The sequence below is a fragment of the Pezoporus flaviventris genome, unplaced genomic scaffold (genome assembly GCF_033815535.1).
Source record: "Pezoporus flaviventris isolate CSIRO_AGI_PZ_B2104156 unplaced genomic scaffold, CSIRO_AGI_Pfla_v1 ptg000037l, whole genome shotgun sequence".
Taxonomy (NCBI): Eukaryota; Metazoa; Chordata; class Aves; order Psittaciformes; family Psittacidae; genus Pezoporus; species Pezoporus flaviventris.
In genome coordinates, this window is record NW_026892585.1 from 7,202,003 (window position 1) to 7,219,021 (window position 17,019).

The following is a 17,019-nucleotide window of genomic DNA, read 5'->3' on the forward strand; positions in this document are numbered from 1 at the left end:
CATTTCACAATTAAAAAAAAATGTATTCTATATTTGCACTTATAACCCTGTTTTCATTAAGTCCAATGTCAAATGCTATCATACTCAATTAGAGCATAAATATAGGTGCATAGTAAAAGAGTTTCTAAATCCAAATTTCTTCTTTATGTGCTCTTTTACTGATTCTGGAACAACTAATACTTTTGCCTTCAACAGTTACAGATAAGACTTGTTGAGGAGGCACATACGGCAAGCAGTACCAGAACTGTTTTCTTCCAGTAAAGCTACACAGTGGAAGGAGAGACCTATAATGAATCAACTTGTAGGTAATCATGTATCAGATTTCTCACACAACTGCATCACTGACCATGTCAATCTCTACAATGTGTAAAGCACCTGATTACCCAAAATATTCTGTGTTTAAAAAAAACGTTTCAGAGATATTAGTGGGAAAATTCCAACGCTCATTCAACCAGTGCTCTTGCTGACCGTAGCATATGAAAACTGACAACCAGAAAACCAAGATGAAGTTCAAAGCAATTTTTCAATGCCTCTATTGATTAAACTTTCAAAGCTACCCTGCTTACCAAAAGCTTCCTGCTTTGCGAAGCAACAGATCTGAGACAAGATCACACAGATTCATGGTGCAACAAAACTCATTTTAGTAGTAAGCAAACAGGCAAAATTTCTTAAGAAAGTATTTTCAACCATTAACCTCTTTGTGAAATTCAGTGAAGGAGAAGAAAGGAGTATGTTCACTTAATGGACTGGTCTAACAGCAATACCTGATGAATAGTTCAACTAAAGTTCTTTAATACCGTTTTTGACTGATCCTCTGTTCTCAGCCTACCTGGTGTATTCAGCAACCGGGACATCTTGCAAGAATAGGAGATGAACTGCTCACAGTATTCAGCACTACTGGTAATGGCAGAAATCTGGTCCATCGTCGCACTGTAGTTGAGCTGCAGTACAGATAACTGTACTCCCACAGAAGTCTGCACTGGCAGATCATGGTACACAGTTGTCCATACTTTATCCTCTGAAAGAGAGAGGAAAAATACAAGGACTGGTGAAAAACAGACAGTGGAACTGAATCAAATAAATCCAGGCCTTTGACAGAAGACAAAAATGTCCTGCAAGGTAGTAGGGAAAAAGGGTATTGCATGTGGAAAGTCATCATGAGAGAGTACAGTTCCAGCAACCATGAACTGATCACAGGAAGAAACCTTGACTGCCTTTGCAGTTTTGACAGCCAATATACAGTGCAAGGAGACTTCCTTGAGCAACTGATGCTAATAGTGACATATGGTACTAATAAGGACTAGCTTTAATCAGAAATTGATTAGAAGGACACAAGGTTGAGGCACTAAAGACGAGCTACTGTAACAACAGGGATGTGCCATTCTGCGATTGCACTGTTTAGTGATTAATACTGAAAACACTGCAGTTTATGAAGGTTTCCACACTTTTAACTCCAGGTGTGTTCCTAGGGTACACCAAAACTAATGCTTATTGAGACTTGAATATTTTACAATAGCAGCACCAGATGACCTCATTGATTGGGGTTATGGTATGGATATCAACATAAGATACAATAGCAGTAGGAGACAATGGAAATAGGGCTTCTGCTTAGTTGTGAAAAATCAAAAGGAAAGCAGAAGGACAATCGTATTTTGCTGATAAGAGGCACAGCAGCACCGGCTGTATCTCAACACTTCCCACAGCCTCATGCACATGCAAAAAACTGTGCAATACCCAGCCCACAACAGACCCTGTATTCACTATATTGCTTTAAATTGCCAAACAGCAAATCGCTAAAAGTGTTACTACCGTTTGTCAGTAGCTACCAGAGGAGATTTAAGATAAGATACCATAATAATAAAGCAACACGCTCCACACTCCTTTTGTTGGAGGATTTGTGGGAGTTGCAAGGTAGTTTAGAAAGGAAATAAAGAAAAGGCACAGAAATTTTACTGTTACAGACCAACCACTACTTTTTCTTAGACAGACATTCCACAGAACCAAAATGAAAGGAAAATATAAATACCTGAGAGTTTCAGAATTAAAACAATGAAGATTCAGTTAATGTTAGAGATGACTTTTTTCCTGTAACAGTCCTATTCTATCACTTGGGTATGAAGAACTTTTAAATTCAAGTTGACTAGCTACCAGTGTAAGCAAGCACTGTTTCAGCTGATACTTACTACTCACATTGTCCACCTCAAGATAGCTCAGGACTGAAACAGGTTAATCCTCCTTTATAAATGAAACACACAAGTTTTTCTTTTTTTCTATAATTACCCTTAAACAGATCACCACAGAGCACTCTAGAAGTGCAGCAGGCTTTGTCACTGGTCTTTATCATGTATTGATCTTCCACATTTTAAGTTGTTTCTCTTTTAACTTTTCTTTCTGTTGTTTTACATACTTCTACTACTGAGGGCCAAGTCAAAGAAACGTTTCTTTGAATAGGAAATGCATAATTTTAGGAAGCATTTAAGAGCCTATCCTCATGCCTTGAACTGACTTGCTAAAAAGCCCTGTTTTCCAGGTGAGCCAGCCAGGCCTTTGCCCCAGATGGTTCAGCTGTTTCTGTACAGCCACATCACTGACCACAGTCGTCCTTCCATGGATGGGGAGATGAAACATGCCATGCTGCTAACTTTGAAAAACCAGATTCTCCAAGGGAATCCTCAGGCAGTCTCAAAGAACACTAATTCACCTGACAGATGTGCCTTACAGCAATAAACCCCATAAAATGTAGTACATAGCAGTATGTTTTCAATTCCTCTATCTAAATCCCATGCCTGTTCATACACATCTCTGGGTCATCCCAAAACTTATGGCCTGATATAGCGTGGTTCAGTACCTTAACTACATGAAACTCCTGTCATCAACTGAGGCATACTCAAGAAGTGCTTCAGTACTTCTTCACCAAGTTCTCAGCAAAGTGCTTACGTACACTGATGAGTTCTGGGCGTGATCCAGAGTAAAGTTACCTTTCAATGCCACAATTATCTCCAAGACTCTGCACTCCACCCTATTTTCCAGTCTTAATTTTCACTGCATAGTGTCAGGCTATTTTGGATTAAAAGGAGGCATGTGGACGCATGTGTTTGTAACCGATACAGTGCAATTCTCTCTAATCAAATGTTCAGAGATAAGGTAAGCAGAGCCGACAACTCCTCCGCAGGGAGTACACATCACTAGCCAAATGAGATGAAATTCAGCAGGTGATGCAAGATGGTTATTATGTTAATATTCATATCTTTAGTCCAAAGCTCTGTATCAAACTATACTATTCTTGCACCAGGAAAGGAAGCAATTTTTACAAAAAAGGGAGGGGAAAGAAAGAAGTGGCATTCCTATTGCTGTATAGCTTTAGTATAACTCCAGGTACCAAGGAAAAAATCGTAATTGTCATCTGTCACATTACGCAGAGAACATAACATAGTTTTGTTAAAAGCCTCAGATGGAAGTTTACTGCAGCTTCATTTTCAAGAAAGGATTGATTACACAGTCACTGACAGCAATGTCTCAATTCTGGCAGAAAACACTGGACATGTAAGAACTCTAATGTGTTAGTACGGCATGCATTATGCCAGTTAGTCTCATCTGGAATGAGAAAAAATTCCTAGACTAGCTATTAAGAAGCCATAGGAATGTTATTAGCAATAGGAGCTGTCTTCAGCATTATGTTTGTGAAGGGTACTCCTTTTGGATACTGGATTTTATTTAATGCAGCCCTGACGCTTCCCCCCCAGTGAGGGAGTTGCAGGCTTCTGCATTGCATACCATATGAAAGAAGACAGAAACACCTTTGTGTCAGTCAAACACATCCCCTGAACAACTTCAGGATCTTCCTGTTGAAGTGCAAGCACTACTAATAGAGAAAACATGGTTACACCTTGCAACATATCTTTTTATACACATGTGCATTAGGTCAATAAGGGTTTCTAAAAGAGCATCTCCATCTCTTCCTGCTGTCTAGAAGATGATGGCAGATTGATTAGGGTATACCTGACCAGCTACTGGAAGGAAACAATAGCTCCCACTACACCTCCACCTTACCTTGTTTACAGACTGGCTCAAATGACTGATCACAGAATCACAGAATGGTCTGGGTTGGAAAGGACCTTAAATTTCAACCTCTTGCCATGGGCACGGATGCCTAACACTAGATCTTGCCCAAGGCTCTGTCCAGCCTGACTGATGAGCACTTGATTGTAGCAAGGAAGAATTTACCGGCTTACCAGTGCACAGGGCACTTCCACTGTCAAGCCTGAAATCAGTTTTGTCAGACACGCATAGGATAATAAGCAAAGGATGCACAGAGGCTGCCAGTTTCTTGACATTCAGCAAACTGGCTCATCCAAAATCTGGAAGAAGAAAGGTCTGTGCCTGGAGCGTGGAGGAAAAGTTGTGGCTGACATAAAGGAAGGAAGGAAGCTCCTTGTCTGGGTGGGGGATTTCACACTCTTCATACATTTTTCTGATTTAACTAAAAAGCCCTGCCATGATGCATGGACCGAGAAATCTGGAATGACAGGGTCTTCCTTCAGCCAGAAAAGCATACAGACAGTGTAACATGGACACAGCTGAAAACTCACCTCCCCTTAACACCAAGAGCAGACTCCTGCATCTCATACAGTTATACCACTGGGAACAGCCTTAAGATGTATGGAAAGACTTAAAGGAGAAAGTTGCCAGGCAAGAATCACAACCTTGTGTTGTGTGCTGATTACAAACTTCTAGCTTAACAATAATGCAAACTTCTCAGAAACTGCTTGTTACTTGAGACCATTCTTCAGAAAGATTTAATCAGTAAACTGCTTGAAGCCAACTTCCCTTAAAAAGAAGGTAACACAGATAATTCATACTATCTCAAAACCTGTATCATCACCTTTTATGGAATAATTCCCATGCAGCTGAGAAAAGAATGCAGTAGTCATAGTTAATGTATCAAAATCTCCAAGAAGAGCTACCTCTCAATTTCTGTCAATAGTACACAGAAATATTATGTAAGGTACACAAAACTGAAAAATCTATCCTAGGTAACTGTAATGTGATATATAACCCTGGCAATTACAGTCACCACAGCCTGGCAGTGTTCAAGGCCAGGTTGGACAGAGCCTTGGGCGACATGATCTAGTGTGAGATGACCCTGCCCATGGGAGGGGGTTGGAACTAGGTGATCTTGAAGTCCTTTCCAACCCAACCCTTTCTGTGATTCTATGATTCCCCTAATACACTGGCAATTATTTTAAGAAAGCATAACATATGGCTACTTCTAACAAGTGTTTAGAGACAATTCGTTGTCCATCAGAGCTGTGTATATGACTTCTGAACAGCCAAACACACCTATAAGAAGCAGACATCATTTAATTATAATGCCGTTGAATAGCATCATCTGTAAAATACTGTATATGCTTATTACCTTTTTCATTAAAAACTATATTAAAATGAATACGTGTTGAGATTAGTTAATTTAAGGCTAATATGGCTTCTCATAATATTTCTTTATTGCAGACACGGTAACAGGAAGTTAAAAGCTAGTGTTTAAAGGGATATTAAGTATGTTCTAATTACAAAAATGCAGTAGTACTACAGAGAAGGGCCATGGAATTTTGGTAAAAGACATGGGAGTCAAACAAAAAAGTACACAGTGAAAATCTTCATGTTACTGTACAACTTGTGCTTATGGTCAATCTCACATCATGAGCTCATACAAGCCAGGAGACTTCTCAATTGTGACGTAGTTTAAGGAGCTAGGCTGGATAGCAACAGCTTCTTTTGATATCGTAACAACATTGATATGACAAGAGTTACCTGACTGGCTGACCTGACTTCAGAATAGATTATACAATCATAAATAGGTAAAGCATCATTGCCAATTGGATTAACTGGATTCAGCTTCTGCCCAAAGTTAATCCTATGCACAGATTTCAATTAATTTCAGATACACTGAAATTCTGAGCATTTGCATTATTCCATTATTAATTTATTCTAAGACAGACTGATTTTGTAAAAGATCATTTAAAGCCCCAAACACTTCTTAGCCCCATTGCACGAGAATTACTTGTTGTGAAGTCTTAGAAAAGGAATTCTGCCACTGAGACGACTGCTATAAATTTGGAATGGATCCACTACACTTTCCTTATAAACAATATTGTTGAATACTAGTTTTAGGTGGAGAACAGAATTTAATCTTTTGTAGCAAGATGAACCAGGAAAGTAATGCATACATTAGGCTGACACTGGCTTTCCCACCGGAGGATGGGGTACCAACACAAGCTAACTGCTACACGTCAGGAAAATAAGGCTCTCCCAGATGAGCAGTTCTTTGTTCAGATGTATTTCTTCTTAGCTCTTTTTTAATGTTACATAGGTATTCCAGTTGTACAGGAAAATAGATATGAAAAACGTTTCTTCCATTATTTTGTTTCTGGCAGTAAAGAGGGAGCCTAATTTTCTTCGAACAGAATGCAGAAAACCGGTAGTCATAGATTCTTAACAGAATTCATAATGGTTTTCACTAAGAAGACTCTAATTAGATCCAAACTGCTAAGACATTTGATACAATTATAAAGCAAATAGGCTCCCTGTAATTTACTCTGTACATTACTCTATGGAAGCACTTCATCTTCCACTGACAGAAGTTAAATTAATTAATCTCACTATAAGAATTACTTCAAAACCCCCAAAAAGCAAAATGACCACCTGTTTCCTCCAAAGGAAATAGAAGTGCCATGATTTGCTGAAAACACCTTTCAATTGCAATGACTTAAGTACAGTCCTGCCTACCTACTAGCTGTTCTTCACTAATAAAAAGTTAAATGGTTGACTTAGGAATTAATTAAATAATAATTATTATTAATGATCCACTATCAAAAAGTAAAACTTCAAAATTTCCTTGATGATCAGCTATTCAAATGATTGAATCAAGTATTAACTTAAGTGATTTTTCCACTTCAGACTCAACCCACGGTGATGTCACTATCTTCCAAATGCTTATTCTCTCCTGTTCCTGAATTTTCCTCATTCATCTGCTTAAGGCTCTCTCAAGCAAGAAAACTGGCTTCCGACAAGCAAATCAAGTAATCTTTGGTTATGATGTTTAACTGGAAATAACTTTGGAAAATAAACTTCAGAAAACATAATGCATGAACTCGAGAGGTCTGAACATGGCTTTTTAACTTCCACTTTAATTTACAGTTAGTTATCACTGTTACTTTTGGGGGGGCGTGAGAGGGCATCAGACACTATTTTACTTGGTAATTTAAAGGAATCAGAAACCAGTTTTATTTCTCAGAAAAGATCATTCTCTGTCTGAAAGAAATCAGTGGCTTCTTTGATGGATGCACTTTCATGACCTAAAATCTGTCTGACAGCCTTGATAAATTTTATCTGGTATAGATTTCATCATACTCAACCACACACTGGTTCCCAGTTGAAGCCCCAGAGAAGGCTGTTTTGAGAAAGCCTGAGCACATCAAATAATTCCTATTCCTTTGATGACTGTCGCTATTTACAAGTCCAAAAGGAAAGACTGCAAGTGCACACCAACATTCATAGTGTGCTCTGTCCATCAGCCACAGGCAAAATGGACAGGCTAGGAATTTTAACCCTCAAGCTGAGGGCACTTTTTCTAGATGGCTGTCTCTGGATCACGACATAGTAATGGCTAATTACTTTTTGTACAAAATGTTGCTGGTTGACAATAGTTCTGCCCCAAGTCTCTTCCTTGGCACGAACTTGTAGGAAGACAAGCATGGGTAAGTAATCTATACTCATGACCATCTTGACACTGCTGATACCTCCCCTCTGTGTCTTCTTTAAACAGTGTGCATTTAGCATTCAGATCACATAGAAGGAAGGGATAGTCAGCTGAAACATAAATGTAAGGCAATACTTACGACAAAGACGGGGGAAACCATTTCAGAATATAACAAAAATTACATCCATCTCCATCTGCTGCTGGGTGCTCTGCATTTGTTGTTGAGAACTGATGCCCGTGGGCCCTATTGGATTTCTAACTACTGTTTGACAACTGCATTGCATCAACATTTAGGAATGTGTTTCCCTCACACATGTCAGCCTGGAGTTAGCTCTTTACTAGACATCATGATTTTTACCATCAGCAGTGCATTTGTCACTTCAAATTAGATTACTGCAATGTGTTCTACAATATGCTGCGCTACAAATCACTCAAGACATCATATGAGACAGCCCATTGAAAAGTGGACTGCCTTCTAGGGAGGATAAATATCACAATTGTAATCATCTTGTATTATGAGATCTCCAATTTTATTTTTGGTAAGAACATAACTGGTAGTTCAATTTCTGGAGAATTGTGTGGGATGGTACCACAACAGTCATCAGTGTGATTAAAACAAGCATTTCTTGAGGCAATGTTGTAAGACACAAGATGTGATACATACAATGGATGAGAAAAAAATAACAGTAGGCAAATCCCTCTTCTCCCTCCTTCCCCCCCCCTTTGTTTTTTGCATCTCTATATGTGTATATATATAAAAGTTTCAAATTATATATAGCAATTTGAAACTAATTCTGCTACGGACTTCAAAGGAGCTAGAGGCAGTTTATAAAAATGAAGAATGTTGGTTTGATTGAAGTTAATGAGTGTTTTGACAATCTCGCCTGAGATTTGCAAATGTCAATTCTGCAGTAAAGTTACTCTGGTGATATGAATTCTATTGCGCTCATCATGCTAATGTACAAAGTGAGGTTTAGATCAGCAAAATCCAGAATACACAGAAGAAAAAAAAAAAACCAAGAATAAATGAAGTGTTCTTATGGACTGAATTCTACTGAAACCAAAGTCAGTGACTTTCTTAATCTATTTAGGTGAGGAATAGGATCAATCTGGAAGCATAATTCAACCATTCCTGCAGTAACTTTCTCCTTCTACTATTCCTTCCATTGTTTCTTCATCAAGATAATAATGAAGATTCAAATTTAATTATCAACTACCGATTGGCTGTTTTCCTTTTTACTTACAGACACTGTCTCAAGAAGACAATGAAACTGTGAACTTCCCCTTGAATTTATGGAATCTCTATTGTAACTCAGCACTGAAAGTCTTATTTTGTCAACTTCGATACTGAATGACATAACTTCATGATATTTTAAAGCAATATGTAATAGATAAATCAGACGTTTTGCAAGATACAGTGGAAAGAACTAACCCAAATAAAGTTTCCAGGGAAGCAACTACTATCAGAGAAGTGATAATGCAGCTCCAACACAACACAGCTGCATGCAGAAAGCTAATGCCAAGAGTATCTTGAGAAACAGATCACTCATGTCTTCAAAGAATACATTGTTATGCTGAAAAACAGTGCCTGAGGGGTAAAAAAGCTTAAAAGAGATTTGAGCCCTAATGTAGAAAATGATCTCGTAAGGGTGTTAATAGAAACAAGAGTTTAAAAATCATCATGTATCAAAAGGAAGAATAATGAGACACAGTACAGCCATATGAAGGAGGACTCGGATCATTTAAGTGCCTGGTCTAACAGATGGGAATAGCAGTTCAGTTTAGATTAAGGAACATTAAAGTCAAGAACAAAAGACATAAAAGAATTAACAGTCTGGTTGTATTCAGCACAGTGAACAGAGCATGGGCAAGGGCTGGAAATATTTTTAACGGTTCAGTAACTGAAGAATCAACAACTGATTCTACATTCTGGGGAGTGGCCTCATCTATAATCGGGTATCATACATCTGGAAAGAGCAAATGCATGTATCTCCTCTCAAGTGTCTTTCAGTTTATTTTAGCCTATCATGGGAGCATATGCACTTAAAAGAAATGAACTACTGCCTGATATTTCTTTTACAAAACACCACTGCACAATTCTTTAGCTATGATCCTAAACAGGGGTTCCTACAATCACTGAATAAAGTATCACAGTGTAAAAAAAGAAACATATTTGAAAGGGTATCTTTGAGAAAGGGGTACTCAAAGCTTTCACTATATGAGCTTGAACCTTAAGAAATCATCTCCTGAACTATCTTGACTGAAATTCGCATCAGTTTTCTGCCCCCTGAAGAGGCATAAAGATGACTAATGCAGGTCTCAACTGTTACCACTAACCAAACTTCACTCCTCTTTCTCCCATCAGCTTGAATCCTGCACATCCTCTTTACTGACCCAACTTTATTCTCTCAAGAATGACATCCTCCACTCTCTTCTCTCACATACCACTAACTCTTCATAGACAGAAAAGGAACCGAGTGCACTGCAGCAGCCTAATTAATATATCAATACACTGAATGCTAGGCAGCCTCCTGAAGAGGCTGGTGTGAAGAATGACAAAAGAGATGTTTCTATTAGAGTACCCTGTTCCATTTTCGAGAACATAGCTTCCTTTTGATACTGGCTTTTTTTGCTATTTGTAACTGAACACTGGGAAAGAGAAATCTGAGTAATTACATTCCTAACCAATATTCTTTTTCATTTTGCTTTCAAAAGGTGCCTCTAGATTGGAAAAGTTACAGTTTGAAGTTTTCACTCACGTTCTTGATAGTCTAATAATTTAATCATTATTCTCAATCAAACCAGACACATTTAAACTGAAAAATCGCTTCTGAAGATCGCCACATAAACTTATGCATGTTTTGTTGAGGCATTGCCTTACTGCACGAATACCACAGTCATATGTAGTTTGGTCTAACATCATATTCCTTGGCTTTTTGATATTTCCGTACTTGCTCATTAGAAAATTCAGAAAACACTGCCATTAGTTCTCACAACATAGACAGTAAAAGTTATGTTGTGACTCAGAGAATTGTGATGCCTTAAATGGCTTTATTTCTAATCTCTCAAATGAAGCACGACTAAAAACTCCACAGTACATCCCAGTGCTTTAGCGATTTCATTTATCATAAAACAGCTATGCATTATTTTAAAACACATTCTAGGCAAAGCTTTTTAGTACACCTCTGGTTCGAAATGCTGCACAGGGTGACAGTAGGAGAAAGGAAAAGCCAATGAGACTTCATACTGAAGCCAGCCAGCAATTTTCATTAAGTCTGTTTAATTCTTTTTTTTTCCTTTCCTGAATGCTGTAATTTAGTTCTGTCTCAATCTAAACCTAAGGTAGAAGAGAGGAAACCTAACCTGCTATGCTAACTTACAGAAAAGGGAATAGCTTGGTCAGACAAATACCCCACTCATGAGTAGTAAAGGTCACAGATTTAATTCTTTTAATGAAAACGGTACAAGTATACAAGATGAGGTATGATAAACATCACGGCAGACTGACTGACTGAAACTTTCAACCTCCTGAAATTCCTGAACGTGCAACTTTCCACTTCCTCATAACCAAAGGATGAAACCTTCCTTCTCAGGACCTACACAGCCATCATTAAACCACCCTACCTGCAGGGGACACTACTTCCACCTGAAGGCACAGAATGCTTTTATACAAATGATCACGCTAAGGAAATACAAATCATTATTCAGGAGCTATACCTGCAGTATGTGGCCTGCGAATGTAGTACTCTACGTGTCACACACCTCAAAGACAGTGCTGTGCAGAAACAACACTCTAAGAAAAATAATCTTTGCACAATAGCATACACAGGCTAAAAAATAAATTCAATGAGCACTGAATGCACCAAAAGTACAAGGCTAAAATAGTGAAAGTTCTAAGAATGTCCTAAAAATTGTAAAGTCTTTGCAGTATGTAGAATTAGATGTGAAACGTCCAGTTTGCTTAAAATTCTGTTTGATTCCAGTCACTTGGCAGATACGTACTCAGGTGTAAGGATGTGCTTTAAATAACTGAAAAAAATAAAGATCCTTCTGTTTTCTAAATAAATGACAAAACCAACTGACCTACAACAGGAAAAAAAATAAACTACAAGATTTTTAAAGGCATGAAAGGACAGACTCTTCTCAGAGAACTGAATACCTCAGAGATCCACAGAGCTAGTCCAGAATTCAGGCTTGTCTTATTCACTCAGAAAAACATAGGTAATACTGACCATTGCACCATATATGGTGCATAGGTAATACTGACAATTGCACCATCTTGGGTGGCATGGTTAACTGGGAGGTGTCCCTGCCCATGGCACGGGGTTGAAACTAGATGATCTTAAGGTCCTTTCCAACCCTAACCATTCTATGACTCTGTATCATTTCATTCAGGAACCTGAACAAGTAACTTACAGACCACATGAAGCAGAAAATATCATTGAAAAGTGGAATGCAAAGAGACTTAATATTGAGGAGTATTAAAGTGTTAGTTCAAAATACATTAGATTCAAAGTGTTCAAACTGAATTAATAGCAGACATTTCCCATGCCAATACAGACTGGAACTGTAAGGACAGGGGAGGAAAGGAAGTAACTCTAAGGGACCTTAGGTAACATCTTTGTTCCAGCTACACCTTCAAGTATTATTATTTGATTTGAAAATAATAAGACCTAATTTTGAAAAATTGTCTAGGTTTGGCAGTTACTGCACTACCAAAACCCGTAAGATCGATCAGCAACTTCTGCCTGGCAAGAAGGCTGAAACAGCAGTTACTTTAATTGGATTCTTCTATCCCTGATTTAATGAAAAATGTGGCTGCTGGGCTTTAGCATCTGCAGCACTCCCACTGCAGTGAAGTAGGTATGCAATACATTTGGGCATTAAGTAGCATGTTTTTTAATATTAACATGATGGCTGCAACAAAAATCTGTGACAATTATGGCAAAAGTGTCAGGCAGAAGCACAGCAACCCCTCAGAGCTCCAGGAAGCAGTGATGCAGATTGCTGAAGTTAATGTCAGCAGGCCTCTCTGAATTGTAATGGTAATTAAGTAGGTTGGTGTCTTTTCTTTTTAATTCCCACAGATATGTCATTTCTAAGTCATCTGGTTCAGTTCATGCAACAAGACTCACAAGGAAGCAGTGAATATACACCAGTGCACAAAGCAAGTTCAGGAGTAAAGCCTTTTGATAGCAACAACTCTTGACCAGAAATACATGAGTCTACTCCATTTATACCTGTTGTGTCTAACAGAGATATCCACCATCTGAACAATCTCAGGTCAGCTTTTGGTTAGCATTTAACTAACCGTGTCGGCTTTGCCTTTCTAACTCCCCCAGCTTGCCTGCCAAGTAGTTTCTCTGGAACATCCATGCCCCTCCACAGAGAGAGCACTAATTCCTCTCCACAGACTAAGAAAAAGGGAATCCAGTTGAGAAACAATGGTCCTACATCTCTGATACAGTAATTCACAACACTGCCATTTCCAACTGTTTTCTGACAGCATTTTATCCTATTGCTACTGATAAATATATTTAATTTTCTTTTATCACTACTGACAGGTTCATTCCACTGCAGTCAGACAATGCTGGTCTGTAAGAAAACCTACAGTGATTCCTATTTGTGATGTGCAAGTGCATCCTGAAGTAGAGGAAAAAAAAGCCAGTGTCTCTGGAGAAACCTCTTAAGGTTTAGGGTATTGCTCTGGCAAAAACGATAATAATTTTTGCAAGAGAATAAATTATTCTCACCGATTTTCTTAAATTGCTTACTATTGAATTCTACAGTGTGTGAGGAGTTAGTCTCATAAATCTCATCTAGAATAATGGAAGATCATTACCCTCAATAGTTTCCACTCAGGGAACCATGTCCTGACACGCCCTAGATAAAGCCAGTATTTTCAGCCAAAAATAGCCAATATTTTCCATATTTTCTCTGAAAGCTTGGGTTTAGCAAATGGAAGAAACCCTGAAGCAGGAAGCATAAAATGCATTTTAATTCTGGATGATAAACATGAACTCTAAACACAGTAAGACTAGGCACAGATATCAAACAAGACATTGAAATACCTGGCTTCCAGTACATGGGTAGAGGGAGATCCTTACACTTAGGAAGTGAGACTCTAAACACAGGACCCAGTCTGCAGAATCTGCAGGTTTCCATTCCAAACCTCAAGGTCTGCTCATGGAAGGTCTCTAGCTACAGTTGCTCCCTACCCACTTCACATAGTCTCACAGACCCCTTCCTTATCTTTGGCTCCTGTTGGCTGGACTCTGCTCATTACACTATACAGAATGCTATTACTAGTTTGCTTTTAACATGTAACAAGTTTATTTCAATCATCTTTTATTGTCTGATGCTATGGGGCAAGTGATAATCTTAATGGGTTGCAACCAACCCTGGTTACAGGAATTCTCCTCTTCCAGGAAAACGTCTCCTCGATTTTCATGTATGTAAACAATCTCTTCATTGCATCTTCTGATTGACTGCCATATTTTCAGAGGAAGTGCTGCTTTCTATTGTTTCAGAGATAAAAAAAGGCCAAGACCCACATGATCCTGGATTAAGTTCTTTCAACCTAACTGCCATCACCATACAGTCTTCTTTCACCCCTTCTATGTCTCCCACCATGTGGAACAGAGGCAGAATTGAGTTACAGCATCCTTCTGATTCTGCCCCAAAGCACCCATTCTGGAAGTCAGTAAAAATATTGCTTGTAAACTCACATCATAGGCATTGCACATTTGTTTTCTTTTGTAGAAAAGCACTAAGACTAACTCTAAGGGATAAACCGCAAACATGTATGTAATCTTGGGATTAACCAGGAGTGTTCAAAGACAGCCTCCACACAAACTCTCTAAAACTGAATTCATATTCCTACATAATCTACGCTAACTTCCCTTGTTAGTAAGTCCTGGGAGAGAATCAAGTCTTTCTGCACACCTCCTGCCCGTGAAAGGAAATAGCATCAGCATTACTTTACCCCTCTGCGTATCCCTATATCTCTATCAAAACAAATGTCTACTGCAGCTTATTCATTGCCCAAATAATTTGCTTTTTAAAATCATCTGTCAGCACACAGGGGAGGAAGCAAGAGGACCTGACTTTGTAACACCATAGTCACAACACAGCTAACTTGCCTTTTCAGGGAAATTCAGTTTGAGAATTACACATCAGTATGCAGTATTGCACCCTGAATTGGTGGTTCTAGAGGGGAATGAGTCTCTTCTCTCTCTTTAAAATTGTCTGCAATCTTTCCATCACTTCATTAGCTATCTCAGTAAAAAGTGAACTTAATGCACCATGTGTCATCTGAACAGGGCTTTAAATGTTTCCTTTAAACTAATCTGCTCTGTGATCTTTTGGTTACATTGATTTCAGTTTCAAAGAAAACAACAACAGGAAGAATACTTAGATCAGGTAAGCAGTTTTCTTCCTAGTCCCACTCTATCAACAATACAAGACACTACTAGCAGTTAGAACCAACTCTGAATATGAGTTGCTGAGAAGCCATTCTTTGAAGTGCTGTTTAAGGACAAGAAAGCCTTAAGGGGGGAAGCACATGTGAGAAAGTATTTCTAGTATATCAGAAATCCCCACTTGAACCTAGTGACAGACACCTTCCAGCTGGCTCACTGGGCTTGTTCCTCAAAGCACAGAGAAACTACACCACTGATGTAAAGGGTAGGCTTTAGGCAGAAACACACGCTCTGCCTAATACCTGTACCCACCCAAACAACAGAATAACCCTGCAGAAAATATGAACATTAAAATAATATAAGATTTGTAAACTCCAACAACCCCAACATTCCTGGGAGAAATTAACCCTCCAGCCTTCACTCCACTGCCATGACCAAAAGCAGAAGTAAAACCTTTACAGAAAACACAAGCTTTGTTTGAACTTTCAATGATGTTCTCTACTGGAGCAGTTTTCACTGCACTGGCCTGAAGCTGCTAGTGCCAAGTTCCACACAACTCCATTAGAACATATATATGAGGGAGAGAATCCAGAGCTAGATGTTTGCTTCTTTCACATTAAGAGTTAAAGGTAGGTGGTACCCTTCATCATCCTATTTCCAACCATCTCTTTTTTCATTCTCCCCCATTACTGATGGATTTATTGACATACAGGCATCTATTTCAATATAAGGGGTCCTGCAATGCACACAGCTCTAAAATGATTTGTTTTCCAGTTTCTACGTTTCCGACAAATAGGAATATTTTTACTGCAGATGATGTATTTTTTCCTCCTCGTAGACTAAGTAATTTGACAAAACAAAGATTCTGCTTCATTTTCAACTACTTCTGCTATGTCAGTCACAACTGCCAATTTGTTCTCATTGCACATTTAGTTCCCTTATGCGTAGATGTTCTGCGACGCTCATGCCACACCTGAAATAAAGATGCTGACATGAGAGACTTTAATTTGTATATTCTTTTATATGGCAATTCAGAGTTAGATGTGGAATGAAGACAAAAAAAAAAGGGGAAGAAACCAAAGAAAGTAGTCAGACAGCAGGAAATATTTCTAATACTTGGCAACAAGAAGCTACCTTAAAAGCCAATTATAAAGTTTGTCCTGTGCTGAAACAGAAGAAATCAAGAACATTCCCCTGGGGGCAGACTTCACATGGGCTTTCTATGGTTTAGACATTTTCTCTGCAGCTGCACACAGGGCTTAGCTTTTTACTGCTGCACATGCAAGGCTGGCTGGAGAAAATATCTACAGGTGTTCTAACAAGACAGAATCAAGCAATTCTAATGTGATTTACTGCAAACCCTAAAGTTATGACAGCACTCTTTTTTAAATAACCCATTAAAATAACAAAGCACAGCAGCATATTGGGGCATGAAAATGGCCTCAGTGTAACTGGCAGCAGGACAGGATTTCTTTGGAATTAAGGATCATCACTGCAAATAGTCTTCAAAGTCTGCACTTCGGCCTCTTACAAGGACTTCAGGCTTCTGGCCTCCCTCTCTGTTCTGCCTCTGCCCCTATACCCAGTGCTGAGGTGACATCTGCATCAGAGGCAGGTGATATTCCAGTGCCCAGACTGGAAGCAAAACCTGCTTTACAGCTGAATTGTTCCCAAATTCACAAAAAGGAAATAAAACAGGACTGCGGCAGGCCTGAAACCATGCCATGACTTCAGCCTTCAGCTGTTCCTTGCCCTATGGCTGGAAGCCAGTTCCTGCATGTGTCCCCCCTGCTCTTCCTCTCCCCACTTTTCTTTGGAACCGTGCAAGCTTTTGATGTGGAA

The 17,019-nt window shown here is 38.9% G+C and overlaps 1 protein-coding gene across 2 annotated transcripts in view; it reads right to left on the reverse strand.

Annotated features, from left to right (window-relative positions):
- CNTNAP2 (contactin associated protein 2) overlaps nt 1–17,019 on the reverse strand; it is a 1,009,321-nt gene that overhangs the window by 286,798 nt on the left and 705,504 nt on the right. For both annotated transcript variants that reach the window (XM_061464593.1, XM_061464594.1), the window contains exon 13: nt 830–1,018. In XM_061464593.1, the coding sequence (XP_061320577.1) occupies nt 830–1,018 (189 nt within the window). The remainder of the gene's footprint in view (nt 1–829; nt 1,019–17,019) is intronic.